This window comes from Salmo salar, chromosome 02 (assembly GCF_965601325.2).
Source record: "Salmo salar chromosome 02, fSalSal1, whole genome shotgun sequence".
In the NCBI taxonomy this organism is placed as follows: domain Eukaryota; kingdom Metazoa; phylum Chordata; class Actinopteri; order Salmoniformes; family Salmonidae; genus Salmo; species Salmo salar.
The window spans coordinates 25,327,501-25,354,889 of record NC_138292.1 but is presented as its reverse complement, the minus strand read 5'-3'; the positions used below and the strand labels follow the sequence as shown (position 1 = coordinate 25,354,889).

The 27,389-nt window shown below is 45.6% G+C and overlaps 1 protein-coding gene across 5 annotated transcripts in view; it reads left to right on the top strand.

The window, feature by feature from the left end:
• Positions 1-27,389, top strand: part of LOC106577561 (cell adhesion molecule 4-like) — a 185,328-nt gene that overhangs the window by 125,568 nt on the left and 32,371 nt on the right. The window contains exons 1-2 of one of the 5 annotated variants that reach the window (XM_014155738.3): positions 23,240-24,016; positions 24,669-24,880. The exons of 1 other annotated variant lie outside the window; for it this stretch is intronic. In XM_014155738.3, coding sequence (XP_014011213.1) covers positions 24,799-24,880 — 82 coding nt within the window. In that variant the 5' untranslated portion in view covers positions 23,240-24,016; positions 24,669-24,798. Of the gene's footprint in view, positions 1-23,233; positions 24,881-27,389 lie in introns of those variants that run through there. 3 more of the 5 variants (XM_045713020.2, XM_045713018.2, XM_045713021.2) reach the window with 3 other exon arrangements.

The following is a 27,389-nucleotide window of genomic DNA, read 5'->3' as shown; positions in this document are numbered from 1 at the left end:
GCCCACCCTTTCCTCTACTAAACAGGCCTCACTACTCTGTCAGCCTGCCCACCCTTTCCTCTACTAAACAGGCCTCACTACTCTGTCAGCCTTGGGAAGCTTTCCCTCTATCTCCATGCCTTTTTACATATTCCCTAGTTTTCTCTCTTTTGTCGCTCTGCCTCCTCTTCTGTTTCATATTACTGCTTCTGTCATTATCATTCACACTCCTCTCTCATCTATCATTATCATTCACACTCCTCTCTCATCTATCATTATTATTCACACTCCTCTCTCTCCTCTGTCATTATCATACACACTCCTCTCTTCTCTATCATTATCATACACACTCCTCTCTCCTCTATCATTATCATTCACACTCCTCTCTCTCATCTATCATTATCATTCACACTCCTCTCTTCTCTATCATTATCATACACACTCCTCTCTCCTCTATCATTATCATACACACCCCTCTCCTCTCTATCATTATCATACACACTCCTCTCTCTCATCTATCATTATCATACACACTCCTCTCTCCTCTATCATTATCATACACACTCCTCTCTTCTCTATCATTATCATACACACTCCTCTCTCCTCTCCTCTATCATTATCATACACACTCCTCTCTCTTCTCCTCTATCATTATCATACACACTCCTCTCTCCTCTATCATTATCATACACACTCCTCTCTCTTCTCCTCTATCATTATCATACACACTCCTCTCTTCTCTATCATTATCATACACACTCCTCTCTCTCCTCTATCATTATCATACACACTCCTCTCTCTCCTCTATCATTATCATACACACTCCTCTCTCTCTCATCTATCATTATCATACACACTCCTCTCTCTCCTCTATCATTATCATACACACTCCTCTCTCTCTCATCTATCATTATCATACACACTCCTCTCTTCTCTATCATTATCATACACACTCCTCTCTCCTCTATCATTATCATACACACTCCTCTCTCCTCTCCTCTATCATTATCATATACACTCCTCTCTCCTCTATCATTATCATACACACTCCTCTCTCCTCTCCTCTATCATTATCATACACACTCCTCTCTCTTCTCCTCTATCATTATCATACACACTCCTCTCTTCTCTATCATTATCATACACACTCCTCTCTCTCCTCTATCATTATCATACACACTCCTCTCTCTCTCATCTATCATTATCATACACACTCCTCTCTCTCCTCTATCATTATCATACACACTCCTCTCTCTCTCATCTATCATTATCATACACACTCCTCTCTTCTCTATCATTATCATACACACTCCTCTCTTCTCTATCATTATCATACACACTCCTCTCTCCTCTATCATTATCATACACACTCCTCTCTCCTCTATCATTATCATACACACTCCTCTCTCCTCTCCTCTATCATTATCATACACACTCCTCTCTCCTCTATCATTATCATACACACTCCTCTCTCCTCTCCTCTATCATTATCATACACACTCCTCTCTCTCCTCTATCATTATCATACACACTCCTCTCTCTCCTCTATCATTATCATACACACTCCTCTCTCTCTCATCTATCATTATCATACACAATCCTCTCTTCTCTATTATTATCATACACACTCCTCTCTCTCCTCTATTATTATCATACACACTCCTCTCTTCTCTATCATTATCATACACACTCCTCTCTCTCCTCTATTATTATCATACACACTCCTCTCTTCTCTATCATTATCATACACACTCCTCTCTTCTCTATCATTATCATACACACTCCTCTCTCTTCTCTCCTCTATCATTATCATACACACTCCTCTCTTCTCTATCATTATCATACACACACCTCGCTCTTCTCTATCATTATCATACACACTCCTCTCTTCTCTATCATTATCATACACACTCCTCTCTCTTCTCTATCATTATCATACACACTCCTCTCTTCTCTATCATTATCATACACACTCCTCTCTTCTCTATCATTATCATACACACTCCTCTCTTCTCTATCATTATCATACACACTCCTCTCTCTTCTCTATCATTATCATACACACTCCTCTCTTCTCTATCATTATCATACACACTCCTCTCTCTCTCATCTATCATTATCATACACACTCCTCTCTTCTCTATCATTGTCATACACACTCCTCTCTCTCTCATCTATCATTATCATACACACTCCTCTTCTCTATCATTATCATACACACTCCTCTCTCTCTCATCTATCATTATCATACACACTCCTCTCTTCTCTATCATTATCATACACACTCCTCTCTTCTCTATCATCATCATACACACTCCTCTCTTCTCTATCATTATCATACACACACCTCGCTCTTCTCTATCATTATCATACACACTCCTCTCTCTCATCTATCATTATCATACACACTCCTCTCTCTTCTCCTCTATCATTATCATACACACCTCGCTCTTCTCTATCATTATCATACACACTCCTCTCTTCTCTATCATTATCATACACACTCCTCTCTTCTCCATCATCATACACACTCCTCTCTTCTCTGTCATCATCATACACACTCCTCTCTCTTCTCTATCATCATCATACACACTCCTCTCTTCTCTATCATTATCATACACACTCCTCTCTTCTCTATCATTATCATACACACACCTCGCTCTTCTCTATCATTATCATACACACTCCTCTCTCTCATCTATCATTATCATACACACTCCTCTCTCTCTCATCTATCATTATCATACACACTCCTCTCTTCTCTATCATTGTCATACACACTCCTCTCTCTCTCATCTATCATTGTCATACACACTCCTCTCTTCTATATCATTATCATACACACTCCTCTCTCTCTCATCTATCATTATCATACACACTCCTCTCTTCTCTATCATTATCATACACACTCCTCTCTTCTCTATCATCATCATACACACTCCTCTCTTCTCTATCATTATCATACACACACCTCGCTCTTCTCTATCATTATCATACACACTCCTCTCTCTTCTCCTCTATCATTATCATACACACCTTGCTCTTCTCTATCATTATCATACACACTCCTCTCTTCTCTATCATTATCATACACACTCCTCTCTTCTCTATCATCATCATACACACTCCTCTCTTCTCTGTCATCATCATACACACTCCTCTCTCTTCTCTATCATCATCATACACACTCCTCTCTTCTCTATCATTATCATACACACTCCTCTCTTCTCTATCCTCATCATACACACTCCTCTCTGCTCTGTCATCATCATACACACTCCTCTCTCTTCTCTATCATCATCATACACACTCCTCTCTTCTCTATCATTATCATACACACTCCTCTCTTCTCTATCATTATCATACACACTCCTCTCTTCTCTATCATTATCATACACACTCCTCTCTCTTCTCTATCATTATCATACACACTCCTCTCTCTCTCATCTATCATTATCATACACACTCCTCTCTTCTCTATCATCATCATACACACTCCTCTCTCTCTCATCTATCATTATCATACACACTCCTCTCTTCTCTATCATTATCATACACACTCCTCCCTCTCTCATCTATCATTATCATACACACTCCTCTCTTCTCTATCATTATCATACACACTCCTCTCTTCTCTATCATCATCATACACACTCCTCTCTTCTCTATCATTATCATACACACACCTCGCTCTTCTCTATCATTATCATACACACACCTCGCTCTTCTCTATCATTATCATACACACTCCTCTCTCTTCTCCTCTATCATTATCATACACACTCCTCTCTTCTCTATCATTATCATACACACTCCTCTCTTCTCTATCATCATCATACACACTCCTCTCTTCTCTGTCATCATCATACACACTCCTCTCTCTTCTCTATCATTATCATACACACTCCTCTCTTCTCTATCATTATCATACACACTCCTCTCTTCTCTATCATTATCATACACACTCCTCTCTCTTCTCTATCATTATCATACACACTCCTCTCTTCTCTATCATTATCATACACACTCCTCTCTCTCTCATCTATCATTATCATACACACTCCTCTCTTCTCTATCATTATCATACACACTCCTCTCTCTCTCATCTATCATTATCATACACACTCCTCTCTTCGCTATCATTATCATACACACTCCTCTCTCTCTCATCTATCATTATCATACACACTCCTCTCTTCTCTATCATCATCATACACACTCCTCTCTTCTCTATCATTATCATACACACACCTCGCTCTTCTCTATCATTATCATACACACTCCTCTCTCTCATCTATCATTATCATACACACTCCTCTCTCTCTCATCTATCATTATCATACACACTCCTCTCTTCTCTATCATTATCATACACACTCCTCTCTTCTCTATCATCATCATACACACTCCTCTCTTCTCTATCATTATCATACACACACCTCGCTCTTCTCTATCATTATCATACACACTCCTCTCTCTCATCTATCATTATCATACACACTCCTCTCTCTTCTCCTCTATCATTATCATACACACCTCGCTCTTCTCTATCATTATCATACACACTCCTCTCTTCTCTATCATCATCATACACACTCCTCTCTTCTCTATCATTATCATACACACACCTCGCTCTTCTCTATCATTATCATACACACTCCTCTCTCTCATCTATCATTATCATACACACTCCTCTCTCTTCTCCTCTATCATTATCATACACACCTCGCTCTTCTCTATCATTATCATACACACTCCTCTCTTCTCTATCATTATCATACACACTCCTCTCTTCTCTATCATCATCATACACACTCCTCTCTTCTCTGTCATCATCATACACACTCCTCTCTCTTCTCTATCATCATCATACACACTCCTCTCTTCTCTATCATTATCATACACACTCCTCTCTTCTCTATCCTCATCATACACACTCCTCTCTGCTCTGTCATCATCATACACACTCCTCTCTCTTCTCTATCATCATCATACACACTCCTCTCTTCTCTATCATTATCATACACACTCCTCTCTTCTCTATCATTATCATACACACTCCTCTCTTCTCTATCATTATCATACACACTCCTCTCTCTTCTCTATCATTATCATACACACTCCTCTCTTCTCTATCATTATCATACACACTCCTCTCTCTCTCATCTATCATTATCATACACACTCCTCTCTTCTCTATCATCATCATACACACTCCTCTCTCTCTCATCTATCATTATCATACACACTCCTCTCTTCTCTATCATTATCATACACACTCCTCTCTCTCACATCTATCATTATCATACACACTCCTCTCTTCTCTATCATTATCATACACACTCCTCTCTTCTCTATCATCATCATACACACTCCTCTCTTCTCTATCATTATCATACACACACCTCGCTCTTCTCTATCATTATCATACACACACCTCGCTCTTCTCTATCATTATCATACACACTCCTCTCTCTTCTCCTCTATCATTATCATACACACCTCGCTCTTCTCTATCATTATCATACACACTCCTCTCTTCTCTATCATTATCATACACACTCCTCTCTTCTCTATCATCATCATACACACTCCTCTCTTCTCTGTCATCATCATACACACTCCTCTCTCTTCTCTATCATCATCACACACACTCCTCTCTTCTCTATCATTATCATACACACTCCTCTCTTCTCTATCATTATCATACACACACCTCGCTCTTCTCTATCATTATCATACACACTCCTCTCTTCTCTATCATTATCATACACACTCCTCTCTCTTCTCTATCATTATCATACACACTCCTCTCTTCTCTATCATTATCATACACACTCCTCTCTTCTCTATCATTATCATACACACTCCTCTCTTCTCTATCATTATCATACACACTCCTCTCTCTTCTCTATCATTATCATACACACTCCTCTCTTCTCTATCATTATCATACACACTCCTCTCTCTCTCATCTATCATTATCATACACACTCCTCTCTTCTCTATCATTATCATACACACTCCTCTCTTCTCTATCATTATCATACACACTCCTCTCTCTCTCATCTATCATTATCATACACACTCCTCTCTCTATCATTATCATTATCATACACACTCCTCTCTTCTCTATCATTATCATACACACTCCTCTCTTCTCTATCATCATCATACACACTCCTCTCTTCTCTATCATCATCATACACACACCTCGCTCTTCTCTATCATTATCATACACACTCCTCTCTCTCATCTATCATTATCATACACACTCCTCTCTCTTCTCCTCTATCATTATCATACACACCTCGTTCTTCTCTATCATTATCATACACACTCCTCTCTTCTCTATCATATTCATACACACTCCTCTCTTCTCTATCATCATCATACACACTCCTCTCTTCTCTGTCATCATCATACACACTCCTCTCTCTTCTCTATCATCATCATACACACTCCTCTCTTCTCTATCATTATCATACACACTCATCTCTTCTCTATCATCATCATACACACTCCTCTCTGCTCTGTCATCATCATACACACTCCTCTCTCTTCTCTATCATCATCATACACACTCCTCTCTTCTCTATCATTATCATACACACTCCTCTCTTCTCTCATTATCATACACACTCCTCTCTTCTCTATCATTATCATACACACTCCTCTCTCTTCTCTATCATTATCATACACACTCCTCCCTTCTCTATCATTATCATACACACTCCTCTCTCTCTCATCTATCATTATCATACACACTCCTCTCTTCTCTATCATCATCATACACACTCCTCTCTCATCTATCATTATCATACACACTCCTCTCTTCTCTATCATTATCATACACACTCCTCTCTCTCTCATCTATCATTATCATACACACTCCTCTCTTCTCTATCATTATCATACACACTCCTCTCTTCTCTATCATCATCATACACACTCCTCTCTTCTCTATCATTATCATACACACACCTCGCTCTTCTCTATCATTATCATACACACTCCTCTCCTCTATCATTATCATACACACTCCTCTCTCTTCTCCTCTATCATTATCATACACACCTCGCTCTTCTCTATCATTATCATACACACTCCTCTCTTCTCTATCATTATCATACACACTCCTCTCTTCTCTATCATCATCATACACACTCCTCTCTTCTCTATCATTATCATACACACTCCTCTCTCTTCTCTATCATTATCATACACACTCCTCTCTTCTCTATCATTATCATACACACTCCTCTCTCTCTCTCATCTATCATTATCATACACACTCCTCTCTTCTCTATCATTATCATACACACTCCTCTCTTCTCTATCATTATCATACACACTCCTCTCTTCTCTATCATTATCATACACACTCCTCTCTCTCTCATCTATCATTATCATACACACTCCTCTCTCTATCATTATCATTATCATACACACTCCTCTCTTCTCTATCATTATCATACACACTCCTCTCTTCTCTATCATCATCATACACACTCCTCTCTTCTCTATCATTATCATACACACACCTCGCTCTTCTCTATCATTATCATACACACTCCTCTCTATCATTATCATTATCATACACACTCCTCTCTTCTCTATCATTATCATACACACTCCTCTCTTCTCTATCATCATCATACACACTCCTCTCTTCTCTATCATTATCATACACACACCTCGCTCTTCTCTATCATTATCATACACACTCCTCTCTCTCCTCTATCATTATCATACACACCTCGTTCTTCTCTATCATTATCATACACACTCCTCTCTTCTCTATCATCACCATACACACTCCTCTCTTCTCTGTCATCATCATACACACTCCTCTCTCTTCTCTATCATCATCATACACACTCCTCTCTTCTCTATCATTATCATACACACTCATCTCTTCTCTATCATCATCATTCACACTCCTCTCTGCTCTGTCATCATCATACACACTCCTCTCTGTTCTCTATCATCATCATACACACTCCTCTCTTCTCTATCATTATCATACACACTCCTCTCTTCTCTATCATTATCATACACACTCCTCTCTTCTCTATCATTATCATACACACTCCTCCCTTCTCTATCATTATCATACACACTCCTCTCTCTCTCATCTATCATTATCATACACACTCCTCTCTTCTCTATCATCATCATACACACTCCTCTCTCTCTCATCTATCATTATCATACACACTCCTCTCTTCTCTATCATTATCATACACACTCCTCTCTCTCTCATCTATCATTATCATACACACTCCTCTCTTCTCTATCATCATCATACACACTCCTCTCTTCTCTATCATTATCATACACACACCTCGCTCTTCTCTATCATTATCATACACACTCCTCTCCTCTATCATTATCATACACACTCCTCTCTCTTCTCCTCTATCATTATCATACACACCTCGCTCTTCTCTATCATTATCATACACACTCCTCTCTTCTCTATCATCATCATACACACTCCTCTCTTCTCTGTCATCATCATACACACTCCTCTCTCTTCTCTATCATCATCATACACACTCCTCTCTTCTCTATCATCATCATACACACTCCTCTCTTCTCTATCATCATCATACACACTCCTCTCTTCTCTATCATCATCATACACACTCCTCTCTTCTCTATCATTATCATACACACTCCTCTCTTCTCTGTCCATCTCTTAACCTGGTCTCTCTGCCTGTCTGTCTCTGGACATGTTTTATGTATTACACTGTCCTGCCAATGTGTGTGTCTACAGGGTGTGTTTGTGGCTTTATGTGTGTGTGTGTGTGTGTGTGTGTGTGTGTGTGTGTGTGTGTGTGTGTGTGTGTGTGTGTGTGTGTGTGTGTGTGTGTGTGTGTGTGTGTGTGTGTGTGTGTGTGTGTGTGTGTGACTTTGGCTGTGTGTGTGGGTGTCCACAGTGTATGTCTGTTTATGCTTCAATCCACTACTTCCCATCTTGGTATGTCACAGCTATAAGGCCAGTAAGGCCAAGTTAACCTCTCTACCTCACATAGTCTCTCTCTTTCTCTCTCTTCACACTGAATAAACCTCTCTCTCCTCTCACACTCCCTCTCTCTGTTTCTCCTTCCTCTCTGCCTGACTGTGTTGTCTCCTCTCTTTCCTTCTCTCTCTCTCTTCCTTTCTCTCTCCACACTTTATAATTGTCCCTCTCTCTCTGTTCCTTTACTCCCCGGCACAGCAAGTGTTTGTGTGGCGGTATAAAGGTTGTTATGTGAGCTAGGTGTTAATTGGCCGAGGAGGTTCGTTAATATTCCCCTTTGCGATGTCAGGAACAGGGCCAGGAAACTGATGAGTCTGATTTTGAGAGAGAGCGATACTGGATAATAACATCTGCGTAGTACATAGTAACTTACTTATTATTAGTATTATTGTTATTACTATTATTGTTATTACTATTATTGTTGTTTATCATTCCAAATAGTAGTGGTATGGGTAGTAGGTTGATGGTAGTGATGGTGGTTGTAGTAGTAATGATGATGGTAGTTGTAGTACTGATGTAATGGTGAAGATGACAGTTATTTAGTTAAGTTAGTTGTAGTTTCATTTTCCATGTTTAGCTTTTTATATTTATTACATTTCTAATATATTGTTGTTATTTTTGTATTTAATTTTGTATTTTTATTTACTACCATTTTATATTATTTGTTATTGTTTATAATTGTATTACAATGTACAGTGGAGATAAAAAAAGTCTACACACCCCTGTTAAAATGCCAGGTTTTTGTGATGTAAAATAATGAGACAAAGATAAATCATGTCAGAACTTTTTCTACTGTTAATGTGACCTACAATGTGAACAATTCAATTGAAAAACAAACTGAAATCTTTGAGGGGGAAAAATGAAAAATAAAAACCTTACAATAACCTGGTTGCATAAGTGTGCCCACCCTCTTATAACTGGGGATGTGGCTGTGTTCAGAATTAACCAATCACATTCAAACTCATGTTAAATAGAAGTCATTACACACCTGCCATCATTTAAATTGACTCTGATTAATCACAAATAAAGTTCAGCTGTTCTAGTAGGATTTTCCTGACATTTTCTTAGTTGCATCTCAGAGCAAAAGCCATGGTCCGCAGAGAGCTTCCAAAGCATCAGAGGGATCTCATTGTTGAAAGATATCAGTCAGGAGAAGGGTACAAAATAATTTCCAAAGTATTACATATACCATGGAACACAGTGAAGACAGTCATCATCAAGTGGAGAAAATATGGCACCACAGAGACATTACCAAGAACTGGACATCCCTCCAAAATGTATGAAAAGACGAGAAGAAAACTGGTCAGGGAGGCTTCCAAGAGGCCTACAGCAACATTAAAGGAACTGCAGGAATTTCTGGCAAGTACTGGCTGTGTGCTACATGTGACAACAATCTCCCGTATTCTTCATATGAATGGGCTATGGGGTAGGGTGGCAAGACAGAAGCCTTTTCTTACAATGAAAAACATCCAAGCCCGGCTGAAGTTTGCAGAAACAAACATCAAGTCCCCCAAAAGCACGTGGGGAAATGTGTTATGGTCTAATGAAACCAAGGTTGAACTTTTTGGCCATAATTCCAAAAGGTATGTTTGGTGCAAAAACAACACTGCACATCACCCAAAGAACACCATACCCACAGTGAAGCATGGTGGTGGCAGCATCATGCTCGACCCCTACCTGCTACATCACACACCACAATGAACCCACCCTCGACCCCTACCAGCTACATCACACACCACAATGAACCCACCCTCGACCCCTACCAGCTACATCACACACCACAATGAACCCACCCTCGACCCCCTACCAGCTACATCACACACCACAATGAACCCACCCTTGACCCCTACCAGCTACATCACACACCACAATGAACCCACCCTCGACCCCCTACCAGCAACATCACACACCACAATGAACCCACCCTCGACCCCCTACAAGCTACATCACACCACAATGAACCCACCCTCGACCCCTACCAGCTACATCACACACCACAATGAACCCACCCTCGACCCCTACCAGCTACATCACACACCACAATGAACCCACCCTCAACCCCTACCAGCTACATCACACCACAATGAACCCACCCTCGACCCCTACCAGCTACATCACACACCACAATGAACCCACCCTCGACCCCTACCAGCTACATCACACACCACAATGAACCCACCCTCGACGCCTACCAGCTACATCACACACCACAATGAACCCACCCTCGACCCCCTACCAGCTACATCACACCACAATGAACCCACACTCGACCCCTACCAGCTACATCACACACCACAATGAACCCACCCTCGACCCCCTACCAGCTACATCACACCACAATGAACCCAACCTCGACCCCTACCGGCTACATCACACACCACAATGAACCCACCCTCGACCCCCTACCGGCTACATCACACACCACAATGAACCCACCCTCGACCCCTACCAGCTACATCACACACCACAACGAACCCACCCTCGACCCCCTACCAGCTACATCACACCACAATGAACCCACCCTCGACCCCTACCAGCTACATCACACACCACAATGAACCCACCCTCGACCCCCTACCAGCTACATCACACACCACAATGAACCCACCCTCGACCCCTACCAGCTACATCACACACCACAATGAACCCACCCTCGACCCCCTACCAGCTACATCACACACCACAATGAACCCACCCTCGACCCCCTACCAGCTACATCACACACCACAATGAACCCACCCTCGACCCCTACCACCTACATCACACACCACAATGAACCCACCCTCGACCCCCTACCAGCTACATCACACACCACAATGAACCCACCCTCGACCCCTACCAGCTACATCACACACCACAATGAAACCACCCTCGACCCCTACCAGCTACATCACACACCACAATGAACCCACCCTCGACCCCTACCAGCTACATCACACACCACAATGAACCCACCCTCGACCCTTACCAGCTACATCACACACCACAATGAAACCACCCTCGACCCCTACCAGCTACATCACACACCACAATGAACCCACCCTCGACCCCCTACCAGCTACATCACACACCACAATGAAACCACCCTCGACCCCTACCAGCTACATCACACCACAATGAACCCACCCTCGACCCCTACCAGCTACATCACACACCACAATGAAACCACCCTCGACCCCTACCAGCTACATCACACACCACAATGAACCCACCCTCGACCCCTACCAGCTACATCACACACCACAATGAATCCACCCTCGACCCCTACCAGCTACATCACACACCACAATGAAACCACCCTCGACCCCTACCAGCTACATCACACACAACAATGAACCCACCCTCGACCCCTACCAGCTACATCACACACCACAATGAACCCACCCTCGACCCCTACCAGCTACATCACACACCACAATGAACCCACCCTCGACCCCCTACCAGCTACATCACACACCACAATGAACCCACCCTCGACCCCTACCAGCTACATCACACCACAATGAACCCACCCTCGACCCCCTACCAGCTACATCACACACCACAATGAACCCACCCTCGACCCCTACCAGCTACATCACACCACAATGAACCCACCCTCGACCCCTACCAGCTACATCACACACCACAATGAACCCACCCTCGACCCCTACCAGCTACATCACACACCACAATGAACCCACCCTCGACCCCTACCAGCTACATCACACCACAATGAACCCACCCTCGACCCCTACCAGCTACATCACACACCACAATGAAACCACCCTCGACCCCTACCAGCTACATCACACCACAATGAACCCACCCTCGACCCCTACCAGCTACATCACACACCGCAATGAATCCACCCTCGACCCCTACCAGCTACATCACACACCACAATGAAACCACCCTCGACCCCTACCAGCTACATCACACACCACAATGAACCCACCCTCGACCCCTACCAGCTACATCACACACCACAATGAACCCACCCTCGACCCCTACCAGCTACATCACACACCACAATGAACCCACCCTCGACCCCCTACCAGCTACATCACACACCACAATGAACCCACCCTCGACCCCCTACCAGCTACATCACACCACAATGAACCCACCCTCGACCCCCTACCAGCTACATCACACACCACAATGAACCCACCCTCGACCCCTACCAGCTACATCACACCACAATGAACCCACCCTCGACCCCTACCAGCTACATCACACACCACAATGAACCCACCCTCGACCCCTACCAGCTACATCACACACCACAATGAACCCACCCTCGACCCCTACCAGCTACATCACACCACAATGAACCCACCCTCGACCCCTACCAGCTACATCACACGCCACAATGAAACCACCCTCGACCCCTACCAGCTACATCACACGCCACAATGAACCCACCCTCGACCCCTACCAGCTACATCACACGCCACAATGAACCCACCCTCGACCCCTACCAGCTACATCACACGCCACAATGAACCCACCCTCGACCCCGACCAGCTACTTCACACACCACAATGAACCCACCCTCGACCCCCTACCAGCTACATCACACACCACAATGAACCCACCCTCGACCCCCTACCAGCTACATCACACCACAATGAACCCACCCTCGACCCCCTACCAGCTACATCACACACCACAATGAACCCACCCTCGACCCCTACCAGCTACATCACACCACAACGAACCCACCCTCGATCCCTACCAGCTACATCACACACCACAACGAACCCACCCTCGACCCCTACCAGCTACATCACACACCACAATGAACCCACCCTCGACCCCTACCAGCTACATCACACACCACAATGAAACCACCCTCGACCCCTACCAGCTACATCACACACCACAATGAACCCACCCTCGACCCCCTACCAGCTACATCACACCACAATGAACCCACCCTCGACCCCCTACCAGCTACATCACACACCACAATGAACCCACCCTCGACCCCTACCAGCTACATCACACCACAATGAACCCACCCTCGACCCCTACCAGCTACATCACACACCACAATGAACCCACCCTCGACCCCTACCAGCTACATCACACACCACAATGAACCCACCCTCGACCCCTACCAGCTACATCACACCACAATGAACCCACCCTCGACCCCTACCAGCTACATCACACACCACAATGAACCCACCCTCGACCCCTACCAGCTACATCACACACCACAATGAACCCACCCTCGACCCCTACCAGCTACATCACACACCACAATGAACCCACCCTCGACCCCTACCAGCTACATCACACACCACAATGAACCCACCCTCGACCCCCTACCAGCTACATCACACACCACAATGAACCCACCCTCGACCCCTACCAGCTACATCACACCACAATGAAAACCCACCCTCGACCCCCTACCAGCTACATCACACACCACAATGAACCCACCCTCGACCCCTACCAGCTACATCACACCACAATGAACCCACCCTCGACCCCTACCAGCTACATCACACACCACAACGAACCCACCCTCGACCCCTACCAGCTACATCACACACCACAATGAACCCACCCTCGACCCCTACCAGCTACATCACACCACAATGAACCCACCCTCGACCCCTACCAGCTACATCACACACCACAATGAAACCACCCTCGACCCCTACCAGCTACATCACACCACAATGAACCCACCCTCGACCCCTACCAGCTACATCACACACCACAATGAAACCACCCTCGACCCCTACCAGCTACATCACAAACCACAATGAACCCACCCTCGACCCCTACCAGCTACATCACACACCACAATGAATCCACCCTCGACCCCTACCAGCTACATCACACACCACAATGAAACCACCCTCGACCCCTACCAGCTACATCACACACCACAATGAACCCACCCTCGACCCCTACCAGCTACATCACACACCACAATGAACCCACCCTCGACCCCTACCAGCTACATCACACACCACAATGAACCCACCCTCGACCCCCTACCAGCTACATCACACACCACAATGAACCCACCCTCGACCCCCTACCAGCTACATCACACCACAATGAACCCACCCTCGACCCCCTACCAGCTACATCACACACCACAATGAACCCACCCTCGACCCCTACCAGCTACATCACACCACAATGAACCCACCCTCGACCCCTACCAGCTACATCACACACCACAATGAACCCACCCTCGACCCCTACCAGCTACATCACACACCACAATGAACCCACCCTCGACCCCTACCAGCTACATCACACCACAATGAACCCACCCTCGACCCCTACCAGCTACATCACACACCACAATGAAACCACCCTCGACCCCTACCAGCTACATCACACGCCACAATGAACCCACCCTCGACCCCTACCAGCTACATCACACGCCACAATGAACCCACCCTCGACCCCTACCAGCTACATCACACGCCACAATGAACCCACCCTCGACCCCGACCAGCTACTTCACACACCACAATGAACCCACCCTCGACCCCCTACCAGCTACATCACACACCACAATGAACCCACCCTCGACCCCTACCAGCTACATCACACACCACAATGAACCCACCCTCGACCCCTACCAGCTACATCACACACCACAATGAACCCACCCTCGACCCCTACCAGCTACATCACACCACAATGAACCCACCCTCGACCCCTACCAGCTACATCACACACCACAACGAACCCACCCTCGACCCCTACCAGCTACATCACACACCACAATGAACCCACCCTCGACCCCTACCAGCTACATCACACACCACAATGAACCCACCCTCGACCCCTACCAGCTACATCACACACCACAATGAACCCACCCTCGACCCCTACCAGCTACATCACACACCACAATGAACCCACCCTCGACCCACTACCAGCTACATCACACCACAATGAACCCACCCTCGACCCCTACCAGCTACATCACACACCACAATGAACCCACCCTCGACCCCTACCAGCTACATCACACACCACAATGAACCCACCCTCGACCCCTACCAGCTACATCACACACCACAATGAACCCACCCTCGACCCCTACTAGCTACATCACACACCACAATGAACCCACCCTCGACCCCTACCAGCTACATCACACACCACAATGAACCCACCCTCGACCCCTACCAGCTACATCACACACCACAATGAACCCACCCTCGACCCCTACCAGCTACATCACACACCACAATGAACCCACCCTCGACCCCTACCAGCTACATCACACACCGTGTAGCACGCAGCAACAGAAAGACACTCCTCAGTCGGCAACATAAGCATGGGCCCTGACACACACAGCACACCCCCTATACACACACCGGCCTGTCTGCCCAGCTCACAGAGGGTGGAGAAGCTTAGCTCACCTCAGGATGGTAGGTAGAACAGGGATAACGAGGCATCCTCACCACAGGTTTCTCTGTATGGACAGATAACACCCTACACTAGATGAGTTGTTAGTGCTCTGGATTAAACCTGCTGCTTTGACTGCAGCAGATCTTCTTCAGTTGCCATGTAGACTGGGATCGTGTTGTGGTGTACAGGCTGGGTAGTGGCTGTTAAATGCAGGGTTTAATAGTATCCATACATTGTTGCTGTGACTTTTCTAATGAGGGCAGTTCACAGAGAACGTGTTGGATTACATTATGGCTGCAGGAGCGGCGTTAACGTTAGCTAGAGCTGTGGCTGTAGAGAGACAAACAACAGGGAGAGTTGGGGACTGTCATGTGATGTATGTGCTTAGGCATAGACACACACTCATGTACGTGCATGCTCACACACGCACGTCATACACACACACACTTGCTCTCGCTCACTCTCACACACACACAAAGAGACAGTTCACCCTCTCACTCTCACACATATAAAGAGACAGTTCCCCCCTCACTCTCACACACATACAAAGAGACAGCTCTCACTCTCATACACACACAAAGAGACAGTTCACCCTCTCACTCTCACACACATACAAAGAGACAGCTCTCACTCTCATACACACACAAAGAGACAGTTCACCCTCTCACTCTCACACACATACAAAGAGACATCTCTCACTCTCACACACATACAAAGAGACATCTCTCACTCTCACACACATACAAAGAGGCAGCTCTCACTCTCATACACACACACAAAGAGACAGTTCACCCTCTCACTCTCACACACATACAAAGAGACAGTTCCCCACTCACTTTCACACACATACAAAGGGACAGTTCTCACTCTCACACACATACAGAGACAGTTCCCCTCTCACTCTCACACACATACAGAGACAGTTCCCCCTCTCACTCTCACACACATACAGAGACAGTTCCCCTCTCTCACTCTCACACACATACAGAGACAGTTCCCCTCTCTCACTCTCACACACATATAAAGAGACAGTTCCCCTCTCTCACTCTCACACACATATAAAGAGACAGTTCCCCTCTCTCACTCTCACACACATATAAAGGGACAGTTCCCCCTCTCACTCTCACACACATACAGAGACAGTTCCCCTCTCTCACTCTCACACACATACAGAGACAGTTCCCCCACACTCTCACACACATACAGAGACAGTTCCCCCTCTCACTCTCACACACATACAGAGACAGTTCCCCTCTCTCACTCTCACACACATACAGAGACAGTTCCCCCCTCTCACTCTCACACACATACAGAGACAGTTCCCCTCTCTCACTCTCACACACATACAGAGACAGTTCCCCTCTCTCACTCTCACACACATACAGAGACAGTTCCCCCTCTCACTCTCACACACATACAGAGACAGTTCCCCTCTCTCACTCTCACACACATACAGAGACAGTTCCCCCCTCTCACTCTCACACACATACAAAGGGACAGTTCTCCGTCTCACTCTCACACACATACAAAGAGACAGTTCCCCCTCTCACTCTCTCCTTCTCGCTCCATCTCCAAGCCCATAGCAACAAACCCCTACACCTACTGTAACACACACACACATACACACACACACACACACACACACACACACACACACACACACACACACACACACACACACACACACAGAAGAGAAATGTTATCTCAGATGAACTGATAGTATCTGGTGCATCAGACACTCAGCCAGACCCAGCCCCAACTGTTTGTTCAGAGATATCCCACAACCCCCCCATGCTGCTCACTCCGCCACGGGCGCTGCCTGCCTCAGTACTGGTAGTGTATCCATGGTAGTGAGAGCACTTACTCTTTTAATATCTCCGGTATTAAATGCTGGAGGTGACCTCACCGCCATGCTTAAGCAGCCGGGGATCCGTGGAAGGATGTTGGAGTGCTTAATATTTTCATCACACCGCTGATTTAAGCCCCTTAAATGCTTTGGCAACACTTATTCCATTGTGTTGCCAATGAAGCCTATAACACATTTGATTTGGACGAGGAACTGGGGGAGAGGGATGGGGACAGCATTGGCTTTCCGCACACTGCGACAAAACACACACGCATGTGTACATACATACACACTTGCATGCGCACTGGTAGATACACACACACAGACACGCACACAGATGACTGTATCATAATGCGAGAGCATGTCTAGTTCAAATCAAATCAAATCAAATGTGTTTATATAGCCCTTCAGAAGCTTCATCAGAACACCATTACCCCACCTCCACTCTATAACAGACATCAGAACACCATTATCCCACCTCCACTCTATAACAGACATCAGAACACCATTACCCCACCTCCACTCTATAACAGACATCAAAACACCATTACCCCACCTCCACTCTATAACAGACATCAGAACACCATTACCCCACCTCCACTCTATAACAGACATCAGAACACCATTACCCCACCTCCACTCTATAACAGACATCAGAACACCATTACCCCACCTCCACTCTATAACAGACATCAGAACACCATTACCCCACCTCCACTCTATAACAGACATCAGAACACCATTATCCCACCTCCACTCTATAACAGACATCAGAACACCATTATCCCACCTCCACTCTATAACAGACATCAGAACACCATTACCCCACCTCCACTCTATAACAGACATCAGAACACCATTATCCCACCTCCACTCTATAACAGACATCAGAACACCATTACCCCACCTCCACTCTATAACAGACATCAGAACACCATTACCACACCTCCACTCTATAACAGACATCAGAACACCATTACCCCACATCCACTCTATAACAGACATCAGAACACCATTACCCCACCTCCACTCTATAACAGACATCAGAACACCATTACCCCACCTCCACTCTATAACAGACATCAGAACACCATTACCCCACCTCCACTCTATAACAGACATCAGAACACCATTACCCCACCTCCACTCTATAACAGACATCAGAACACCATTACCCCACCTCCACTCTATAACAGACATCAGAACACCATTACCCCACCTCCACTCTATAACAGACATCAGAACACCATTACCCCACCTCCACTCTATAACAGACATCAGAACACCATTACCCCACCTCCACTCTATAACAGACATCAGAACACCATTACCACACCTCCACTCTATAACAGACATCAGAACACCATTACCACACCTCCACTCTATAACAGACATCAGAACACCATTGCCCCACCTCCACTCTATAACAGACATCAGAACACCATTACCCCACCTCCACTCTATAACAGACATCAGAACACCATTACCCCACCTCCACTCTATAACAGACATCAGAACACCATTACCCCACCTCCACTCTATAACAGACATCAGAACACCATTACCCCACCTCCACTCTATAACAGACATCAAATCAAATCAAATCAAATGTGTTTATATAGCCCTTCTTACATCAGCTGATATCTCAAAGTGCTGTACAGAAACCCAGCCTAAAACCCCAAACAGCAAGCAATGCAGGTGTAGAAGCACGGTGGCTAGGAAAAACTCCCTAGAAAGGCCAAAACCTAGGAAGAAACCTAGAGAGGAACCAGGCTATGAGGGGTGGCCAGTCCTCTTCTGGCCGTGCCGGGTGGAGATTATAACAGAACATGGCCAAGATGTTCAAATGTTCATAAATGACCAGCATGGTCAAATAATAATAATCACAGTAGTTGTCGAGGGTGCAACAAGTCAGCACCTCAAGAGTAAATGTCAGTTGGCTTTTCATAGCCGATCATTGAGAGTATCTCTACCGCTCCTGCTGTTTCTAGAGAGTTGAAAACAGCAGGTCTGGGACAGGTAGCACGTCCGGTGAACAGGTCAGGGTTCCATAGCCGCAGGCAGAACAGTTGAAACTGGAGCAGCAGCACAGCCAGGTGGACTGGGGACAGCAAGGAGTCATCGATGTCAGGTAGTCCTGAGGCATGGTCCTAGGGCTCAGGACCTCCGAGAGAAAGAAAGAAAGAGAGAATTAGAGTGAGCATTCTTAAATTCACACAAGACACCGGATAAGACAGGAGAAATACTCCAGATATAACAGACTGAACCTAGCCCCCCGGCACATAAACTACTGCAGCATAAATACTGGAGGCTGAGACAGGAGGGGTCAGGAGATACTGTGGCCCCGTCCGATGATACCCCCGGACAGGGCCAAACAGGCAGGATATAACCCCACCCACTTTGCCAAAGCGCAGCCCCCAAGTTCAACCACCAACTTACCATCCTGAGACAAGGCCGAGTATAGCCCACAAAGATCTCCGCCACGGCAGAACCCAAGGGGGGGCGCCAACCCAGACAGGAAGACCACGTCAGTGACTCAACCCACTCAAGTGACGCACCCCTCCTAGGGACGGCATGGAAGAGCACCAGTAAGCCAGTGACTCAGTCCCTGTAATAGGGTTAGAGGCAGAGAATCCCAGTGGAGAGAGGGGAACCGGCCAGGCAGAGACAGCAAGGGCGGTTCGTTGCTCCAGATTCTTTCCGTTCACCTTCACACTCCTGGGCCAGACTACACCCAATCATAGGACCTACTGAAGAGATGAGTCTTCAATAAAGACTTAAAGGTTGAGACCGAGTCTGCATCTCTCCCATGGGTAGGCAGACCATTCCATAAAAATGGAGCTCTATAGGAGAAAGCCCTGCCTCCAGCTGTTTGCTTAGAAATTCTAGGGACAATTAGGACGGCTGCGTCTTGTGACCGTAGCGTACGTGTAGGTATGCTTTGTAGGTTAGCAGTAAAACCTTGAAATCAGCCCTTGCCTTAACAGGAAGCCGGTGTAGGGAGGCTAGCACTGGAGTAATATGATCAAATCTTTTGGTTCTAGTCAGGATTCTAGCAGCTGTATTTATCACCAACTGAAGTTTATTTAGTGCTTTATCCAGGTAGCAGGAAAGTAGAGCATTGCAGTAGTCCAACCTAGAAGTAACAAAAGCATGGATAAATCTTTCTGCATCATTTTTGGACAGAAATTTTCAGATTTTTGCAATGTTATGTAGATGGAAAAAAGCTGTCCTTGAAACAGTCTTGATATGTTCTTCAAAAGAGAGATCAGGATCACGCCGAGGTCCTTCACAGTTTTATTTGAGACGAATAGTTGAATACATTAGACATTGTGTGGAATATGAATATGGTTTGTGACAGATGCAGATGACAGAGGGAGATTCATCTGAACTGTTCAGGGACTGGAGCAGTGTGGTACTGGTGAGGGCAGTAGCCGACTCACATTTAGTTAGTACAACACAGCATAACACTGTGGAATGTTTTCCTCCCCAATGGTTTTGCAGTGGGGTGTTTTGGACTTGGTTGTGACGAGTAACTGTGCATGCTCGACCTGGCCTAGGGGTGGTCAGTAGTAACTGTGCATGCTCGACCTGGCCTAGGGGTGGTCAGTAGTAACTGTGCATGCTCGACCTGGCCTAGGGGTGGTCAGTAGTAACTGTGCATGCTCGACCTGGCCTAGGGGTGGTCAGTAGTAACTGTGCATGCTCGACCTGGCCTAGGGGTGGTCAGTAGTAACTGTGCATGCTCGACCTGGCCTAGGGGTGGTCAGTAGTAACTGTGCATGCTCGACCTGGCCTAGGGGTGGTCAGTAGTATCCTAGTGGTTAGAGAGGTGGAGATGTAGGAAAATGTCACCATGCAATCCAAGGTACCATATGCCGTTGTGCCCTTAAGCAAGGCATGTCTCACTTCCCTGCAGTCAAATAACCTAGTGGCCTCATGGGTGGAATGTTATTCATATTTTTCAAAATTTCATAATGAAAAAACGTTGTTTTACACCGAACAATCTGGTGTTTCTATGTCAAACGGTTTTGTTATATTTCAGTCTTCTGTGACGTATATAAAGTGTAATATTAGGATGCAAACTCTATATCTGACATGGTACAGGTGTCTTCTTCTTTTAAGCCCATAACCATGTGTGTGAGGTGTATATTTTGGTTTGAAAGTAAATTTGTTTAAGACTACCAAGAATCACTCTGACCCTGACTTAGCCCACTGCAGTAAAGGTTAACCCCTGAATGCCGGGTAGAGCAAAATATACGTTTGTGTTATGACAGATGGAGTAGAAATTTACTAGCCTACTGTGAGCAAACCCTGTGATTTCTTAGTGGCATACATGTATGTCTCATTACTGTGTTAAAGACTGGCAGTAACAGAGTGTATTTACAGTCTCATCAAGCACTAACTGACATCAACAGCAGCCACAGTCACATGCTCACAAATGCATGAAAACACGAACATGCTACCAAACACACATACAAACACACACTGTTCTAATAACACGCATACAGACACACACACACACACTGTTCTGAGAACACGCATACAGACACACACACATGCAGCCATTATGGACTGTCTTAATACAGCGACTATAAAACAGGCCATTGGACAGTGAGGACCTCTATGAGGTTTGTGTCTCTCTGCCTCTCCATCTCTCTGTCTGTCTGTCTCCCTGTCTCCCTGTCTCCATGTCTCTCTGTCTCTGGGTTTCAACTGAGGGATTGTAGGGGAAGAAGGCCTTGCCACTAAACATCCTTAACAGACCCAGCTATATACCCTGTCTGAATGGACTGCTGGGCGGTCACACACACAGCCAATGTTCTCTGACCTGAAAGACAGTCATTGTCGCATCCACACCCCAAACCTTCACAAAATAACTAAAATGCTAAATATGCATCCACGGACTAACACACACACACTTACACACACTGATAGAGAGTGGAAGCAGGCAGGCTGTGGGAGGAGAGCAGGGGTTATATAAACCAGACACAGACGGACAGATAGCTGACACTACTCTGGGATATACTGAACATATACTGAACATATACTGAACATATACTGAACATATACTGAACATATACTGAACATATACTGAACGACAGAGAGGAAGAGGAAGAGGAAACAACCAGGAACTAAAGCACTGTCCCACTATATTGACCTGACTGAGGATAGAGAGAGAGGGGGCGACAAGATAACAAAACAACCATAACGAGAGAGGGGGATGAGATGAGAAGAGGAAACACGGAATAGACTTTGTTTGGATCAGAGGGACAGTATTGTTTCCGAGCTACAACGACAGCGAGCACAGAGCAATTTCCTTGGTGTCAGGTTCTGGTGTGGTTGCTGTTAGGGACGTGGAGGTTCCATGCTACTTCAGTGCCATTGACAGTGCCAGGGCACGCGGTGTGGTAGCGGTAGCATTGACTGGCTAATTGCGGACAGAAGGCAGAGGACTTTGTAGCAATCTGGGGATGACACCGCTGTTCTCCTCAATCAGATAGTGTTCAGCGAGGTGGTGCCGCTGCAGTCCGGTCACCCTCAGTAAGCTATACGCTCTCCGGGCCGGGCCCTCGCCGCTGCTGCATTAGGAGCTGCCAATCAGAACCAACAACCAACTCCGCACGGACCGCAGCAGCTGAACTGAGCTCACTGACAGAGCGGGTAGTGAACACGAGACTCAACACAGGGACTGAACATAGTGACTGGAAGCAACCGTGTGCAGCAGAGAGAGACATTGTGCTACTGTATAATCATACAGAAGGATGACACATATAAAGGTTATACTGTAGGTCTACAGTGGGAGGGTTAGATAGATAGAGAGATAGCCTATAGAGTAATGCTATGTGTGATACTGTTGGCTGTTTAAGTCACACAGGGAGACAGTAGTCATTTGTCAAGCAGTTACCATCACAGCTGGAGACGGTGATGTGTGATAGTGAACAGTGGGAGACAATTTAGCTGATGACATGTTTGTGTTGTCAAAAGTATCATGTGTGGGGATGGAGCCCAGAGTTGAGAGATATGAGTACAGAAACAGCTTCATGTACAGTACAGTATAATGACTTGTTTCAGATGGTTTACTCCGATGTGTCTGTCTGGCTGATGTAGAGTAAAGATATTGGTTTGTTTGGTATTGGGTTTCTGGTCTGTGGTTTGCCGTTTCACTGGTTCTAGCCTGTTGGTTTGTATCATTGCTTTGTTCCATTGATTTGATGTTTAGTTATGTAGTCCTACACAGCAGTGCAGCTCTGTTTGCAGGCAGTCATTTGGCTAATTGTGTGGTGATAGTTAGTAGCAACGTTGTAAGACATTCTAGATCTACGCTGTGGTGATGTTAGATCGCTGGTATTTTATCAGAAGACTGTAGCTCTGAAGAATCGTGCGTGTTGTGTACTGGTAAAAACCCGGCTTTGTTGTGTGTCACTGCAGCCCTAGCTGTGCTCTGCTGGACTCTGCTGTGCTCTGTTGGGCTCTGCTGTGCTCTGCTCTGCTGTACGGCGGCTGTGTCCTGTGTCACAGAGGAAGCATTGATCAGACAGCTACTGAGGCTCAATACACAATGAGGCCTGGCCCGAGATCTCTTCTCCTCCCAACCCCCCTCTCCCTCTCCCTGCGTGCCCTGGTCCTGCTCTGCCTTGCGCGTAAGTCACACACACTTGCATGTGCAATGCACATTTCACATTTCCTGTTGCTGTAAGATTTTCCTGCTGTAGCAAACTGGCTCAAATGTAAGATCCTATATCTGTACCCACACTGACTCACCTCACTACATCAAGCTAGATGATCTATCTTTCCATCTTTCACCTCTCAGTGGGATAATTGTGGCCAACATGTGATAATGGGAAGATCGGGAGATTTAATAAATGTCATGAAAGTGGGGAAAGCTATAGAGTGAGGGAAATTGAAGACAAGACACTTAGGGATAGAAAGATAGAGTGGACCGAGAGAAAAGCAGAGTGTGAATGAACTCTCAAATCTCTATGATTTAGGTGTGAATTTTCAATAAGCATTATGTATGAGCAGAGTGCTATAGAGAGGAGGGATACACCCGGGCTATAGGACTGGGGAAATGGGGAAACACACAAACCGGGATGGAGGATTACAGTTAAAAGAGGCAAGGGATGAGGAGGGAGGGAGGGAGGGATGGCGGGAGGGAGGGAGGGAGGGAGGGAATGGAAGACAGTAGAAGAGCGAGAGAATGAGGAAGAGGGGTGGAAAGAGAGAGCGAATTCATTTTTTTAGCCTTGGCAAGGAGTCTGGGTTATATAATTCGTGCCAATGAAGCAGTTTTGGGTGAGCAGTGAGCAGGAGGAGGGAGACTGGCCAGGTAGAGGGATTGATGCGGCGGGGGGGGTTAAGACTCTCTCCTCTTGGCCGCTGTGAATCTCCAGCGTGGTATCAACGTGTAATGGGCCTGTACATTTTCCTTAAGCTGCCCTTGTTGTGCATGGCAGTCATTGCCAGAGCAGTGTTGTGCTGTGACGGCTCGTCATAAACACCATGGCTAACCAGCTTTAGCTGTTTAAAGGACTGCATACACACTGGTGGAAAATAGAAAGTGGTAAAGAGAGAAGGGATTGGAAGAGAGGGATGGGTTTTGAAGGACATGGGGGTAATATAGTGAGAGGAGAGTGAGGTGAGTGGATAGAGAGAGCGAGAAAGTGTGAGGTATTTAGAGAGAGATAGAGAGATGAGATGAGCAGAGTGGTAGGGAGAGAGGGAATGGGGTCATGGAAATAGGGTGAAGGTCATAAAGAACATGAAGTTCAAAACATAGCTGTGAGAAGGATGGGAAGGGTGAACAGAGATGTGAGATGAGGTAGAGAAGAGAGGAGCAGTGAGAAGAGAGGAGTGTAATGAGGTAGAGTAGAGAGGAGCAGTGAGAAGAGAGGAGTGTAATGAGGTAGAGAAGATGTGTGAGAAAGGAATATACAAAAGGGAGTACAGATCATTTTATGGTGATTCTGAGAGAGAGAGAGAGAGAGAGAGAGAGAGAGATCTGACATTTATTCTATCTTTCTTCCAATTTCATGTTTGTCCTCATGTCCTCTCTCAATCCCTCTCCCTTTCTCCCTGTCCTGAACAAAACAGGATGATTATACTGCAGACTTGAGCTGCAGAACAAATCACATTTAGTGATGGAGAGTGTGGAGATAGAACCATGCGGGAATGAGAGATACCCACTGAGTCAGAGAGAGAGAGGCAGATAGTGAGCGGGAGTCTTGCAGAATGGAAGGAAAGTATCGCAAGATTAGAGGCTAGATGAAGGAAGAGAGACATGGATAGAGGGACGCAAGTAAAAGAGAGTGAATATGCACAGAGAAGAAGAGAGGAGGAATGAGAGATGGGGGATTACTGCAGGGAGAAGGTGAGGGAAAGAGGGAGAAGGTGAGGGAAAGAGGGAGATAATGAGATTAGAGGAGAATACAATACAGCAGGGGGGAAATTGTTTATTTCACTTTTGATTATTATGTTTCCCATGCCGATAAAGCCCCTAAAATTGGGGGGAGACAAGGTAATGAGAAAGAGAATAAGCTAGATTGTAAAGGATTATGTATTATTTATAGTTGAGCATTTTTTGTGGATTTGATTGGCAGTGTTAGAATCCTGGGAGAGATGGAGTGATAATTGTAGACCAGAGAGAGAAGAGGGAGGAGAGGAGGGAAAATAATCTTATTCTGTCAGCTTTTTCATTGATGCAGAGGCAGCACACCCTGCAAAACTCACTGGTTTACCTGAAGCAAACGCTCTCTGACAAGCTTAAACACAGAAAAATGAATTTGCGTATGCAGCTAACTACACACAGACAGTGTAGTGTAGAATGAATATGTTCCAGTCGGTGGTGGGAGAGTGAAAGAAGAGTTGGCTGCTACGGTGTGTGTGTGTGTGTGTGTGTGTGTGTGTGTGTGTGTGTGTGTGTGTGTGTGTGTGTGTGTGTGTGTGTGTGTGTGTGTGTGTGTGTGTGTGTGTGTGTGTGTGTGTGTGTGTGTGTGTGTGTGTGTGTGTGTTTAGGCCCATCTCCATAGAACCTCAATCAACGCATATGTTTCTAAGTGACTCATCCCATCTCCTTTCCACTCCTCTATTCTCCACTCCTCTCTTCCCTTGGTCCATGTTGTTAAATGAGAATTTGTTGTCAACCCAATTAAC